The following is a 15658-nucleotide window of genomic DNA, read 5'->3' as shown; positions in this document are numbered from 1 at the left end:
GTGTTCAAGAAAAGCCTGGATGAGGCACTTAGTGCCATGGTCTGGTTGATTGGCCAGGGCTGGGTGCTAGGTTGGACTGGATGATCTTGGAGGTCTCTTCCAACCTGGTTGATTTTATGATTCTCTGGCTTTGTTGAGGCCACACATCAAATGCTGTGTTCGGTTTTGGGCCCCTCATTACAAGAAAGACATTGATGTGCTGCAGCACATCCAGAGAAAGTCAGCCAAGTTGGTAAAGGGCCTGGAGAACAGGTCTTGTGAGGAGCAGCTGAGGGAACTGGGGTTGCTTAGTCTGCAAAAGAAGATACTGAGGGTAGACCTTATTGCTCTCTACAGCTACCTGAAAGGAGGGTGTAGTGAGGTTGGGCTCTTCTCTCTAGTACTAAGTGACAGAACAAGAGAAAATGGTCCCAAATTTAGATTTAGAATGGATATTAGGAGATTGGATGGGTTGGATATTGGAGATTTGGATTGGATATTAGGAGATTGGATAGATTGGATATTGGAGATTTAGATTGGATATTAGGAGCTTGGATAGATTGGATATTGGAGATTGAGACTGGATATTAGGAGATTGGATAGATTGGATATTGGAGATTGAGATTGGATATTAGGAGATTGGGTGGATTGGATATTGGAGATTTAGATTGGATATTAGGAGCTTGGATAGATTGGATATTGGAGATTTAGATTGGATATTAGGAGATTGGATGGACTGGATATTGGAGATTTAGATTGGATATTAGGAGATTGGATGGATTGGACATTGGAGATTTAGATTGGATATCAGGAGATTGGATGGATTGGACATTGGAGATTTAGACTGGATATTAGGAGCTTGGATAAATTGGATATTGGAGATTGAGACTGGATATTAGGAGATTGGATAGATTGGATATTGGAGATTGAGATTGGATATTAGGAGACTGGGTGGATTGGATATTGGAGATTTAGATTGGATATTAGGAAAAATTTCTTCACTGAATGGGTGGTCAGGCATAGGAATAGGCTGCCCAGGGAGGTGGTGGAGTCACTGCCCCTAGAGATGCTAAAAGAAAGCAGAGACATGGCCCTTCAGGAGGTGGTTTAACAACCACAGTGGCACTAGGCGGACGGTTGGACTCGACTTAGAGGTCTTTTCCAGCTGAAACAATCCTATGATCCATCACCCCTGAGGTGTTCTGCTTGCACACTTACTTGCATGGCCAGGCAGATGGTGTTCAGCAGGATCAGGACGAACATCAGGTACTCAAAATAGGTGGAGTTGACCACATACCAGACTTTGTACTGGTACTGGTTCTTAGGGATGTACCTCCGCAGGGGCCGGGCTTTCAGGGCATATTCTACACACTGGCGCTGTGGAAGAGGCAGTGGAGAGTTAAAGATCAACCCCCAAACTTTGGACTGCTCAGCCAGCTACCTCCAAACACAACAAAACCAGCTTTTGAGGCTTGCACTGAAGTGAGGATGCTTAGAAGGAAGAATTGCTGTTGGGCTGCAATCTGAATGGACCTGCTGAAGAGCTCCATGCGCCCAGACACTGCTGCCCTCTGCCCAGCTCACCTCAGTGAACCAAACGGTGCAGCACACAGGTTTGAGTAAATGTGACCCCTTGAGCAAACCTCACAGAAACATTTATGGGCTTTTTGGTTTAAGCTGGCTCTTTGAAAGATGGCAGAGAAGCCAGTTTGCTGTTTTATTTTGCTGGCAATTTTCCCACGTCCCTCTCTGCTGTTTTATTTTGCTGGCAATCTTCCCATGTCCCTCTCTGTACATAATTCTCTCCTAAAATGTATATTCTCCATGTGTTTTTTAACCTTTAGGGGCAAGAAGGTGCAGTAAATTACCTGGTTTTTGTCCAGCTCACAGTTCTTGTACTCTTGTTCTCCTTGTTCCTGAAATGTGACGATGACGAAACCAACGAAGATGTTCATCATGAAGAAAGCAATGATGATGATGTAGATAATAAAGAAGATGGAGATCTCAACCCTGTGATTATAGATGGGTCCTACATCCTCCATGTGGGAATCAATGGACCTATACAGCAACCTGAAAGCAAACAGGAGCCCAATACAGAGAAAATCTGCAACTGCCCTGAGGCCTTATAGGTGATGTTATAAAGATTCATCTTCTGGGTTTCTTCCACCTGTGTGCAAATCAGACCTGCAGACTTGCACTTATCTGAGCATAAGCTTGCAAAAGAGAAGACATTGGCTCTTACTGATTTTACATAGTTCAAGGCTGAAAAGTTTCCATAGCTGAACAAGTACAATTTCTCTGACAAGTATGCCTCTTAATGAGGGGAATCCTGGAGGGTCAGTGTTACTGGGAACTGAGTTTGGGGAGAAAAGGCAATCTCAGCACTTCTAACACTTGTTAACTCTTGGCATCACCTAGGGGAACGGGTTAGGGTCAGCCCCTGATACCCTGCAGGCATATATCACTGGAGCTGTGGGAGTCCTCAGCCCTGTGGCACAGGCAGGACAGCCTGGTAAGACATCCCATGCATGCCCACACTGCAGACACAGCACCGCTGTGTTTCATATTGCCCTGCTGGCTCCATCGGGAAACTTGCAACCCCCAGCAATGCTGCTAAGGGCCCGGCAGGCATTTCACATCCATTTACATCCACAAGCACTGCTAGCACTGCTCCTGCTGGCAATCACCTCTCCAGAGCTAGACACGGTGCTGTGCACTGTCTTCATACACAGGGGCAGCAACACCTGCAGGTCCTGAGGAACTTACAAAGTGTATAATGCTACAGTGACTTCTGCTCCTACTGCTACATCAAAGGCTATAGGCTTATTTAAATACTCAGAATGGGCAAAATGCTTTGCATTGGAGTTTTCTCTTTGAAATGAATGAGGACATTGCTAATGTTGCACTAGTCCCCGAAGGACTCACTCTGGCCAGCCCTCAAAGGTTGAGACAGTGAAGAGGGCCATCATGGCAGTCAGGACGTTGTCAAAGTCAAACTTGCTGTTCTCCCAGCTCCGGGGCTGTATCATGGGCTGGTTCACTTCCCCATCCTTGTATGTAATGTAGTACCCTCTGTGGATGGAGAGCAGAGAGAGAACGTGGCAGAGCTACGCTTCCAGCGCACTGAGGGTGAGTGGCCAGTGGAGGAAGCTGACTGGGAAAAGTCAGACCCACCTGCATTCTGCTTCTGTCTGCTTGGAGCTATCCGTGCAGCTGTACAACTTGCCCTTGAAAAGAGAAGAGAGAGGAATGAAGTTTCCTTTCCTGACACTGCAAGAGTTAGGTTAGATCAGGTAGCAAGGACTCTGTGTCTGTATGCTACTTGCAGCCAGCAACGAGTATGTCTGCATGGTCTTCTGCAAGTAGATGCAGCCAAACTGGATTGAGAGTTGCCTGTGTCTGAGTGGGTCAGAACACAGGCTTGCACAAGTGCATGTGCTGAGGTGCATGGCCAGGGAGCGCTGCAGGATGCCAGCTAACAGAAGGTGGTGATGGGCAAAGAAATAAAAGCAGACACAGAGAAGTGAAGGAAGAACATCCTGTGATTATCTGGAACGGCTCCTCCTTGCAGACAGCCTGCAGGTACCAGTGCTTTAGGACAGCACCCTTCACCTCTCTGCCACTAATGTCATTCCACAGGCTGTTAAGAAGCAGCTTACTCTTTTTACTGATGAAGGGCAGGAGTTCTAATATGACTAGCCCAGTTCTGGGGAACTGCTGGCAGCAGGAGCCCAGGTAATGCTGACCGTTCCCCATAGGTGGTGTCTTTCCCCGCACCCCCCACCCACCCCAGGCTCCTCAGGCTTCTTTGCATTCCCACCCTGCAAGACAGGGATGAGGGCATGGAGTCAGTCATCAGCAAGTTTGCAGATGACACCAAGCTGGGGGCAGATGTGACTGAGTTGGAAGGCAGAAGGGCTCTGCAGTGGGACCTTGACCGCATGCACAGATGGGCAGAGTTCAAGGGGATGGCATTCAATAGCTCCAAGTGCAGGGTGCTGCACTTTGGCCACAACAACCCCATGCAGAGATACAGGCTGGGGTTGGAGTGGCTGGAGAGCAGCCAGACAGAGTGGGATCTGGGGGTGCTGACTGATACCCACCTGAACATGAGCCAGCAGTGTGCCCAGGTGGCCAAGAGAGCCAGTGGCATCCTGGCCTGCATCAGCAATGGTGTGGCCAGCAGGAGCAGGGAGGTCATTCTGCCCCTGTACTCTGCACTGGTTAGACCACACCTTGAGTGCTGTGTTCAGTTCTGGGCCCCCCAGTTTAGGAGGGACATTGAGATGCTTGAGCGTGTCCAGAGAAGGGCAACGAGGCTGGGGAGAGGCCTTGAGCACAGCCCTACGAGGAGAGGCTGAGGGAGCTGGGATTGGTTAGCCTGGAGAAGAGGAGGCTCAGGGGTGACCTCATTGCTGTCTACAGCTACCTGAGGGGTGGTTGTGGCCAGGGGGAGGTTGCTCTCTTCTCTCAGGTGGCCAGCACCAGAACGAGAGGACACAGCCTCAGGCTGTGCCAGGGAAGATTTAGGCTGGAGGTGAGGAGAAAGTTCTTCCCTGAGAGAGTCATTGGACACTGGAATGGGCTGCCCGGGGAGGTGGTGGAGTCGCCGTCCCTGGGGCTGTTCAAGGCAGGATTGGACGTGGCACTTGGTGCCATGGTCTAGCCTTGAGCTCTGTGGTAAAGGGTTGGACTTGATGATCTGTGAGGTCTCTTCCAACCCTGATGATACTGTGATAGTGTGATACAGCTCAGTGTGGCAGCTGAAGGGATGGGGCCAATGGTTTTACCTTGAACAACTGGACCCCAATGCAGGCAAACATGAACTGCAGCAAAGTGGTGACAATCACGATGTTGCCGATGGTTCGGATGGCCACAAACACGCACTGGACCACGTGCTGCAAACAGAAGATAGCAACAAAGGTAACTTGCAGCAGTTGTCTGATCTGCTATGGCTAAGGGAGAAGAATAAATAAATCAACAAATAGGAGCAAAGATGAACTTGTTACATTCCTGACTGTACTCTAAGAAACAGGCAAAAAGGGACAGGGAAAATACCAGAGCTCATCTCTCTGGAACTTCCAGCAACATCAACTGACACAGTTGGGCACCCACCAGCACGCACGAAGGAGCTTATCTAAACACAGCAAGGCTCTTAAACAGGCTGGTAAACCATTTTGTACCCTTGCAAACTGCATCATTTAACCTCAGTGCTGATGCTGGCCACCCAGCCAGAAAGCAGCTCGGCAGAAAAGGACCTGGGGGTCCTGGTGGATGGCAAAGCAAGCAGGAGTCCCCACTGCAAAAAGGACAATGGTATCCTGGGCTGCTTTAGGCAAAGTGCTTTCAGTGGGTCAAATAAGGTGATTCTTCCCCTCTATTCAGCACTTGTGAAGCCACACCTCATGTATCGTGCCCAGTTCTGGACTCTGTAGTACAAGAGAGCCATGAATATATTGGAGTAAGTCCAATGAAGGGCCACAAAGTTGATTAAGGGACTGGAGCAACTCTCTCATGAGTTAAGGATGGAAAGAGCTTCAGGCTAGAGAAGGGAAGGCCCAAGGGAATCTTGTCAATACATGCAAATAACCTAGAGGGAGCATGCAGAGCAGGCAGAGCTAGGCTCTTTTCAGTGATGCCCACTGACAGGACAGGAGGCACTAGGCACAAACCAAACAGAGAATCAGTCAGGATTGGAAGGGACCACAAGGATCAGCCAGTTCCAAGCCCCCTGCCATGGACAGGGACACCCTACCCTAGAGAAGGCTGCCCACAGCCTCATCCAGCCTGGCCTTAAACACCTCCAGGCATGGGGCCTCAACCACCTCCCTGGGCAACCCATTCCAGCCTCTCACCACTCTCACAGCCAGTCTGAATCTCTTCACCTCCAGCAACATGGGCAAACTTCCTCCTCACAGCCAGTCTGAATCTCCTCACCTCCAGCAACATGGGCAAACTTCCTCCTCACAGCCAGTCTGAATCTCCTCACCTCCAGCAACATGGGCAAACTTCCTCCTCACAGCCAGTCTGAATCTCTTCACCTCCAGCAAGATGGGCAAACTTCCTCCTCACAGCCAGGCTGAATCTACCTCCAGCAAGATGGGCAAACTTCCTCCTCACAGCCAGTCTGAATCTCCCCACCCCCAGCAACATGGGCAAACTTCCTCCTTACAGCCAGTCTGAATCTCCTCACCTCCAGCAACATGGGCAAACTTCCTCCTCACAGCCAGTCTGTACTTCCCCACCTCCAGCAACATGGGCAAACTTCCTCCTTACAGCCAGTCTGAATCTCCCCATCCCCAGCAACATGGGCAAACTTCCTCCTCACAGCCAGTCTGAATCTCCTCACCTCCAGCAACATGGGCAAACTTCCTCCTCACAGCCAGGCTGAATCTCCCCACCCCCAGCAACATGGGCAAACTTCCTCCTCACAGCCAGTCTGAATCTCCCCATCCCCAGCAACATGGGCAAACTTCCTCCTTACAGCCAGTCTGAATCTCCCCATCCCCAGCAACATGGGCAAACTTCCTCCTTACAGCCAGTCTGAATCTCCCCATCCCCAGCAACATGGGCAAACTTCCTCCTCACAGCCAGGCTGAATCTCCCCACCCCCAGCAACATGGGCAAACTTCCTCCTCACAGCCAGTCTGAATCTCCTCACCTCCAGCAACATGGGCAAACTTCCTCCTCACAGCCAGGCTGAATCTCCCCATCCCCAGCAACATGGGCAAACTTCCTCCTCACAGCCAGGCTGAATCTCCCCACCCCCAGCAACATGGGCAAACACTCTGTTTTTACTGTGAGTGTGACTGAGCACTAGAATACATCACCCAGGGAGGTTGTGGTGTCTTCCTCCTGGGAGCCAGACCTGCACAATCCTGGGCAACCTGCTCCTAATGGCCCTGCTTGAGCATTGCCATTGAACAAGACAACATCCAGAGGTCCCTTTCAACTTCAACCATTCTGTGCTTCTGCATAAATACTACTTGAAACATTGCAAGAGCCCTCATAGCCTGAAATAACCCAAACCTGTAGCTTTAAAGCTGGGACTTGTCTAATTTTTAGTTATAATGTATAGTTCCAAAGTTGGGACTCTTCTAACCTTTAGTCCTTTGGCTCTGTTGATGGCCCTCAGTGGTCTAAGGACTCGCAGAACACGCAGGATCTTCACCACATTGATGGCACTGGACCTGGAAGAAAGCATTGGAAAGGCTGAGAGATGCAACAGAGGGTGTGTGGGGCAAGCTCCCATGGGTTCCACCTCAGCATTCTTTGAAATCCCACACAGCCTTAGACTGCTTAGGGTACTGGAAAGTCATTTCCCTGCTACAGCACTTCAAGGGAAAGGAAACTACTCTTCTATGCTACCTTTATGTCTTGCTTCCTGATCTGGGCAGCCTCAGCACACAGGCTCCTGGATTTCACCATGTATTAATGAAGAGAAGGGAGCATGGGCAGGGTAAATCCTTTTTTTAAGCAGGGCAAGCTGCCAAACCCTGTGTAGATCTCTGTGACAAGGAATCTGTGCCAAGATACAGCTGTCACAAGGCATTTTCAGATAAGGCTCAAAGAAGCACTCCTCTGAAATATTCAGAGCAGGGTGGAAACTCCAGGTGACTCCAGCACTACAGCTGTCCTGCCTGCCTGAAGTTGGATCCTGCAATGGATTTGGTTCCTGATTCCACAAATCAATTCAGTGTGTGCTTAAACTGAAGGATGTAGAAACTCCCTCTGGACTGATTGCAACAACTTAGGTACTTGCAGCATTGAGCCCAACTAACTACAGCAACAGAGCTCTCTGCAGCTTCCAAGACTAAAACCCTGACTGAGAATCTTCTCCATGCTGTCTAGGACATCAGACCCTCCTGCTGATTTTGGAGACAGTGTTTTTGTTAAGCCATGAAGAGCCTGGTTAGGTCTGGAAGGAAGAAACAGCAGGTCAAAACGAGCACTGTGCCATTCTTAAAAGCTTGACTGAAAGCCCAATGGACCTGACAAATCCTTCTGCTCGACTTAGCTCTGGAACACAACATATGTGAGCTGCTAACCTGTAATGGTAACAATTGAGAGCTTATTTCTGAGCAGATGTCACACTGCTTAGGAAACTCCCTGCCCGACACACAGGCTTTCATATACTCCATACACTCATTAAGCAAATCAATCAGACCAACCAACACAAAGTGGCACAACAGAAGCAGGATCAGCTGTCACTGGCAATGGCACTCTGCAGAGTCCCACACAGCTCTTGATAGCCTTCTGTTGACTAAGGCCCACGACACCCCAGGAGGTAGCAAAACATTAGCACCACAACTCCCAAAGCCAGTTAGGAGAGCTCCAGGAGGGAACAGCGAGTCACTTAGCTGTCCTGAAGTGATGCAGTGAATCAAAGTGCTTGGAATAAAGCTAAGTGTTCACAGTTCCCAAGGCACCAAGTTTCCTGTTCTCATTTGCCCTTTCTGGAAGGTCTCCCAGATCACCAGTGTGGCATTTCCTAAGGATTACCTCTCCTCTCAAAGGTGAATTTTAATGACCTTGGATCATCTGAGAAAGATACCTTCAAGCTCACAAGGACCTTATTGCTGTCTACAACTACCTGTGGGGAGGTTGTAGCTAGGAGGAGGTTGCTCTCTTCTCTCAGGTGGCCAGCACCAGAACGAGAGGACACAGCCTCAAGCTACACCAGGGGAGATTTAGGCTGGAGGTGAGGAGAAAGTTCTTCCCTGAGAGAGTCATTGGACACTGGAATGGGCTGCCCGGGGAGGTGGTGGAGTCGCCGTCCCTGGAGCTGTTCAAGGCAGGATTGGACGTGGCACTTGGTGCCATGGTCTAGCCTTGAGCCCTGTGGTAAAGGGTTGGACTTGATGATCTGTGAGGTCTCTTCCAACCTTGGTGATACTGTGTGAAAATCTTACCCAGGTAAGTCAAGGAGCCTGAGCTACCACCTGCCTACCCAGACACAGAACCCAAAAGACAGCATCAGATGAGAACAGGTCACTCACTGGATGCCAAAGGAGATGAGAGAAACGCTGACCACCAGCAGGTCCAAGATGTTGAAGTAGTTTCTGCAGAAGGAGCCTTTGTGGAGGAAAGCCCCGTAGGCTGTCATCTGCAGGAGGGCACACCAAGACACAAACACACTTTGCCATCAGCAACTGCTCAGAAACCAAACCCATCTGCTTGTGCTCAGAGCACAGGAGCGGGGAGGGGCAGCATTGCTAACGCAGCAGACAGTTTACCCCAGACCCCAAAGGAGAAGCTGAGTCCCCGTTGAGAGAAAAAGAGAGTGAAGAAGGCAGAGAGCTATGAAAGACCCAACCAGGGGAGGGTGAGTGAGGAAAACACAGGCTTTGAGTGCAGAGAGAACATAACATTGAGAATCAGCAAAGCAGCACCCTGCAAAAACTGCTCTTTGAAATCATTCCCTTTATCTTCTATGGCAGAGGACACTTCTGAACATGATGCCTGTGTTATATAAAGGGCTCTTCAGCTAAATGGGCTAAAAAACAGAAGGGGCTTTTTGGTAGTGTTTTTCACTGTTTAGACCAGTGGATAGCTTGAGCCTTCCTCCCTCTGGGAATTCAACCCAGAATCCCTCAGGGATTTGAGGTGTCAGAACCGAACTGAAGCAACAAGAGGAATTCCTGCTCGCTTCAGTTTGCTCCTTCTGTTCAGCTCAAGCCTGGATCCCTTTTTCTCTTCCCATTCAGCTGGTTTGAATCTAAAAGCAGTTGCATTTTTGCCCTTTGTACTCCTAACGAAGCCCAAGGTAAGACCCTTGTGATGGAGTGGAGGTAATCATTAGGAATGTCACCTAGTGGAGGAAAGGCAAATCTGTACCTCTTTTCTAAGGGACTCTGATCTAGGCATGAAGGGTTATTAAATACCTGTTGGCTTTGAGGTTGCATGTCACAGCTCCAGAACTCAAGTGACAATGTAGACAGAAACAGATCTCAGTCACAACGTCAGACCTAAACACTTCCGAGCTGAAAGTTTAGGCTGAGCTCCGTTACAGAATGTGACTAAATGAGTCTGGTACAGTCAGAAGTGACCTACTCAGTGACCAAGCTGCTTTCAGGAAACCCCATCCCCACAACAGCTAAACATCCCTTCATTACCTGGCTTAGGAACACAGGCTTCTAAATCTGGTCCTGTGAATCACATCTAAGTTAGCTGTACAAAGTAACTGAAGCAGCCGCAGCGAGACTGCTGCTGAATGCTGAGCTCTGGGCCAGACTCTCAGCTGAGAAGGATGAACTAGAAACTGAAGTTATCCTATAGAACTTATCCTACCCTAGGGTAGCTGCCAGTGGTGTCCAGCCATGCCTACCTTTATTCAGAGCAGGGAGGAAGGGCACGTGTTCTATCAGATCAAACATCCATGACACCAGGGGACTGACTGTCAAACAGTCAGACAGAACTCAGGAGGGGAGGAAGTATAAACTCTGGGCTTGGCTTAGAATTTATACTTATAGACACATTGGACTGGGGAAGTGGGGGAAGGGTTCTTGCCATCACAAAAGTAGGTAAAGATGCCCTTTACTGGTTAGGTTTTGTATGGCAATCTTGAAAGGAAGGAGACACCATTGAAATCAGGAGGAGAGGCTCTGCTGAGTTTAAGCTCTCAACAAACTGTGCTTCTCTCAAGCCTGTGGAGAGATTTTGTTACCTTGGAAGAGACTACCAAGGAGTGCATAATTCCTGTGTACCTGAACAATCTTTTAGGATGCCAGTCAAAAATCTCTGGGTGGTCACTATGCTAACACTCGCCAGACTCTGCCCTGGTGGTGTGAGGCTTAAGGGTGTCATGAGCAAGGTGTGGGCAGCTGCAGCTTGTTTCTCTGCATCCTTGAACATCTTAAGGCCATCTACTCGTGTTTCTTACCAGTTACACCAACTTTGCTGTTAAGCAAAACGTTGTGTTTAGTGAGTGCAAGGCAGCAGAGGAACCAAGCAACTGATGGGATAAGAACTGAAGACCTTCTTAAATGTTTTTAGGACTCTCCCACTTGAACCCAGAGAATATCCAGGGGGCACTGACACAAAAGCATGGAAATTAGGAGGAAGATATCAGGAAGGCCTGGTGAGACCTCATCCTGAATGCTGTGTTCAGTTTTGGGCTCTCTAGTTTCAGAGGGACAGGGATCTGCTGAAGAGAGTCCAGTGGAGAGCTATGAGGATGATGAGGGGACAGGAGGGCATGGCTTATGAGGAGAGGCTGAGGGAGCTGGGACAACTCAGTCTGGAGAAGAGAAGACTTAGGGGAGATTTGATAAATGTTTATAAGTATCTGAGGGCTGCCAGGAGAGGGGGGACAGGCTCTGCTCACTGCTCCCTGGGATAGGACAAGGAGCAATGGGTGTAAGTTGCAGCAAAAGAGGTTCCAGCTCAACACGAGGGGAAACTTCTTTACTGTGAGGCTCACAGAGCACTGGCACAGGCTGCCCAGAGAGGTTGTGGAGTCTCCTTCTCTGGAGCCTTTCAAGGCCTGCCTGGATGTGTTCCTCTGTGATCTGTGTTAGATAGGATTGTCCTGCTCTGGCAGGGGGTTGGACTCGATCATCTCCTTGGGTCCCTTCCAACCCCTAACATCCTGTGAGCCTGTGATGGCTCAGGACAGGAGGCTGCCCTGATGAAAAGAGTGGGCTGGGTCAGCTTCTGCTTCCACTGAGGCTGGAGGTGTTCAAGCAAAGACTGTATGAGGCACTTAGTGCCATGGTCTGGTTGACTGGACAGGGCTGGGTGCTAGGTTGGACTGGATAATCTTGGAGTTCTCTTCCAACCTGGTTGATTCTATGACTCTATTAAGAGTGTCACCATTTGCCCCAGTGAGAGCAGAATTAGCAGTTCTAAGTTCCAACAGGTGTCTCAGACCATGGTTTCATTTTCAAAGGTCGTTGTTGCTATGTTTTCCTATTCTGACAGGCCTTTTGGCTCAGCCACTTGCTATGTGCATGGTCAGCTTTACTGCACACATCTCCTTGGAGACAGCATAATGGCTTTGATGGTTTTAAGTCACACCAAAAGGACCATTTTGCTATAAAATAGATGCAGGGGCCACCACTGCCTGCCAGCCTTGACTATGTGTACACTTATTAGGGTCTGGAGCTGCAAGATTTGAGTGACTTTCAGGCACTGCCTGCCAGCACTTAGATTTAGCTTGCTGAGGGTAAAAAAAGCCAAGCTGCCAAGTGAACCTAGTATTTAGAAAGCCAGAGCTTTGCTCAATTACTGTTATTTAAATTATTAGCCTACCCATTTGGGAAAATTAGACTTAAGAACAAGGCAGCCTATTTTTATTTTCCTTCTGAACATCTCCCTTGGTGTGGAGCATGCTCCTGGGAAAAGGGAAGGCAGTTTTCAAACAGGCTTGTTCACTTGCAGCTGCAGTGATTTGGCCTCTTGATTACCTCTCCTCACCTAAAAAGGGAGCCCCTGCCCTGTCTGCCTCCTCCTTGCCTGTGCGCTTGTAGAAGTCATTGGCTCCCTCTTTGGCCATGACTTGTGCAGAGTGGACAGCTTCTCTTTGGGTTGCAGCATGTGCAGGTGGAAGTGTATCTATCCAGGGCTCCTTGCACAGCAAACAACTCCTGTCTTGGAAATATTGGCCAGGGCAGAGAGAGAAATGAATGGGGTGATAGCTTTATTCTTTCGGTCCTCTCTTACTTTTCCCAACAGGATCATCCTTTCATTGCAGCTCCCCTAAAAAGCCTTGTTCGGGTCTAAGCCCTGAGCAACAACTTGGAATAGCAAAATTGCACAGAAGACTTTTTAAGCAACTGCTAAAACATGAAAATCAAAAGTGAAGCAACCCTTGTGCAGAAATAATGGGGCTAAAGAAGAGAGTGAGAGAAAGAGAGCAAAAAGGAAGCAAGGAAGGGAGGAAGGAAGGAAGGAAGGAGGAGTGGGGGAGAGGGAGGAATTCAGAAAGAGGGAAGTAAAGAAGGAAGCAAGCAAGCAAGAAATGCAGAGAGGGAGGGGGGTATTTGGAAGGAAGGAAGGAAGAAGGGAAGGAGGTAGGGAAGGTGGGAGGGAGAGGGAAGGAGGGAGAGAAGGAAGAAGGGAAAGGGAAGGAGGGAGAGGGAAGGAGGGAGAGGGAAGAAGAGAGAGGGAAAAAGGGAGAGGAAAGAATAGAGAGGGAGGGAGAGAAGGAAGAAGGGAGAGTGAGAGGAGGAGGGAAAGGGGAGGGAGAGGGAAGAAGGGAGGGAGGGGGAGGGGGAAGGAGAGGAAGGGGAGGAGGAGGAGGAGGGAAGGAGGGAAAGGCGCGAAGGAGGGAGAGGGAAGGAGGGAGGGGAGAGAAGGGAAGGAGGGAGGGGAGAGAAGTGAAGGAGGGAGGGAGGGAGAGGAGGGAAAGAGGGAGAGGAGGGAAAGGGAAGGAGGGAAGGAATTCAGAATTCAGAATGAATCCAGAATTCAGAACGAAAAAAAAAAAGGCAGGAGACAGAAACCAAGCAAGTAAGCAAACAAATGAGTGTATTGCTCAGATTGGTTACCTTCAGAATAATTTCTAATGTAAAGATACTAGTGAAGACATAGTCTGCATTGCCTAGGATCTGAAAAACAAGCACAACGGGGTTAGTGGTACTGAGCGTGACCCAGAGGCAAACAGGAGTGTGTGTGCGTTAGCAGCAGAGAGCGGCAGCGAACTAGTCAGCGGGGTGAGCCAGGGGGGCAGGGAGCATGGGCACTTTACCTTCAGAGCAATTTCAATGGTGAAAATGACAGTAAAAAGGATATCAAAATAAAAGAGGATCTGTAAAAACAAAAGGGGATAGGAGCGGGGAGGGTAGATCAGTGACTGAGCGCTTCGCTGGGAGGGGGAATCACAGCTCCAAATCAAAGCCTTTGCGGGAGGGAGCAAGCAGGGCTGCGTAGGACATGGCTTGGCAACCACGTCCTGGTGAAGGACAAGAAGCAGATGACACAAAATCCTTTCTGAGTTACAATCCCACGAGGTCTCTAGAACCAAAAGGACTTTCTGGTTGTCGTAGCAGGATCTTCCTTCTTTCCTTGGTTTTGATTTTGTAAAGTCTGATTAAGATCAAGCATTTTGAGGGCTTTCCCAAGTAGATTTCCCAACTGGGAATGCAAGGATGCCTGATCTCCCAGTGGAAATTATGAGACCCCTTCATATTGTAGCAGGATCTTCCCTCTTTCCTTTGTTTTGTTGAAGTCTGATTAAGAACAGGCATTTTGAGTGCATTCCCAAGTAAATTTCCCAACTGGGAATGCAAGGAGGCTTGGTCTCCCAGTGGAAAATATGAGATCCTGTTCATATTGTAGCAGGATCTTCCTTCTTTCCTTGGTTTTGTTGAAGTCTGATTAAGAACAGGCATTTTGAGGGCTTTCCCAAATAGATTTCCCAACTGGGAATGCAAGGATGCCTGATCTCCCAGTGGAAATTATGAGACCCTGTTCATATTGTAGCAGGATCTTCCCTCTTTCCTTTGTTTTGTTGAAATCTGATTAAGAACAGGCATTTTGAGGGCTTTCCCAAGTAGATTTCCGAACTGGGAATGCAAGGATGCTTGGTCTCCCAGTGGAAATTATGAGACTTCTTCATATTGTAGCAGGATCTTCCTTCTTTCTTTTGTTTTGTTGAAGTCTGATTGATTAAGAACAGGCATTTTGAGGGCTTTCCCAAATAGATATCCCAACTGGGAATGCAAGGATGCCTGATCTCCCAGTGGAAATTATGAGACCCCTTCATATTGTAGCAGGATCTTCCTTCTTTCCTTTGTTTTGTTGAAGTCTGATTAAGAACAGGCATTTTGAGGGCTTTCCCAACTGGGAATGCAAGGATGCTTGGTCTCCCAGTGGAAAATATGAGACCCTGTTCATATTGTAGCAGGATCTTCCCTCTTTCCTTTGTTTTGTTGAAGTCTGATTAAGAACAGGCATTTTGAGGGCTTTCCCAAATAGATATCCCAACTGGGAATGCAAGGATGCTTGGTCTCCCAGTGGAAATTTTGAGACCCCCTTCACATTGTAGCAGGATCTTCCTTCTTTATTTTGTTTTGTTAAAGTCTGATTGATTAAGAACAGGCATTTTGAGGGCTTTCCCAAGTAGATTTCCCAACTGGGAATGCAAGGATGCCTGATCTCCCAGTGGAAAATATGAGCCCCCCCTTCACATTAACTCCCATTCAGGTTCATTCTGTGCCTCTTTCAAAGCAAGAGAAGCAAACCAAAAATACATGCTCCAGCTATTTTTTCCTCTCTGTCCTGATTTGCCCTGGATTAGGATGAAAAGCAAAGCTTCTGCCCGTGGAACAGTATCCCAGCTCTTGTGGTGCAGCCATCACTTGGTTGTGCACTAAAGGTGCCTGGCTTAGACTTTGCATCTTTCTGTAGGCAACTGAAGTACTCATTGTTGCCATCAGCTCGGACCTGGTGATGGGAGCATCGGTGACATGTACAGCAGAGCACAAAAAGTGGCCCTAGAGTGTCACAGAAGGGCAACAGCAAGTCTGGAAGGGCAAGGTGATTTTCAGAGGAACAGCATCAAGGACAGCAACATCTTTCAGTGCCAGTCAACAGACATCCAACAAAAGCAAGTGGAAACTTTCTTATAGACAAGTGGGAGGATTGAACCATCTTTGTTTCCAATGTACTCCAAGGTTATCAGCCCGAGTCCAGAGAAGGGCACCAAGGCTGGTGAGGGGGCTGGAGCACAGCCCTG

At 48.7% G+C, this 15658-nt stretch overlaps 1 protein-coding gene across 1 annotated transcript in view; it reads right to left on the bottom strand.

Moving 5' to 3' along the window:
• Positions 1-15658, bottom strand: part of CACNA1C (calcium voltage-gated channel subunit alpha1 C) — a 600430-nt gene that overhangs the window by 101943 nt on the left and 482829 nt on the right. The window contains exons 21-28 of the mRNA XM_064155731.1: positions 13470-13529; positions 8979-9085; positions 7082-7169; positions 4770-4877; positions 3154-3206; positions 2905-3051; positions 1848-2049; positions 1198-1356 (exon numbers count right to left, since the gene is read on the bottom strand). Of these exons, the coding sequence (XP_064011801.1) occupies positions 1198-1356; positions 1848-2049; positions 2905-3051; positions 3154-3206; positions 4770-4877; positions 7082-7169; positions 8979-9085; positions 13470-13529 (924 nt within the window). The remainder of the gene's footprint in view (positions 1-1197; positions 1357-1847; positions 2050-2904; positions 3052-3153; positions 3207-4769; positions 4878-7081; positions 7170-8978; positions 9086-13469; positions 13530-15658) is intronic.

The sequence above is a fragment of the Pogoniulus pusillus genome, chromosome 15 (assembly GCF_015220805.1).
Source record: "Pogoniulus pusillus isolate bPogPus1 chromosome 15, bPogPus1.pri, whole genome shotgun sequence".
NCBI lineage: Eukaryota > Metazoa > Chordata > Aves > Piciformes > Lybiidae > Pogoniulus > Pogoniulus pusillus.
Note: the sequence above shows the minus strand (reverse complement) of the source record. Positions and strands in the feature narration are given on the sequence as shown.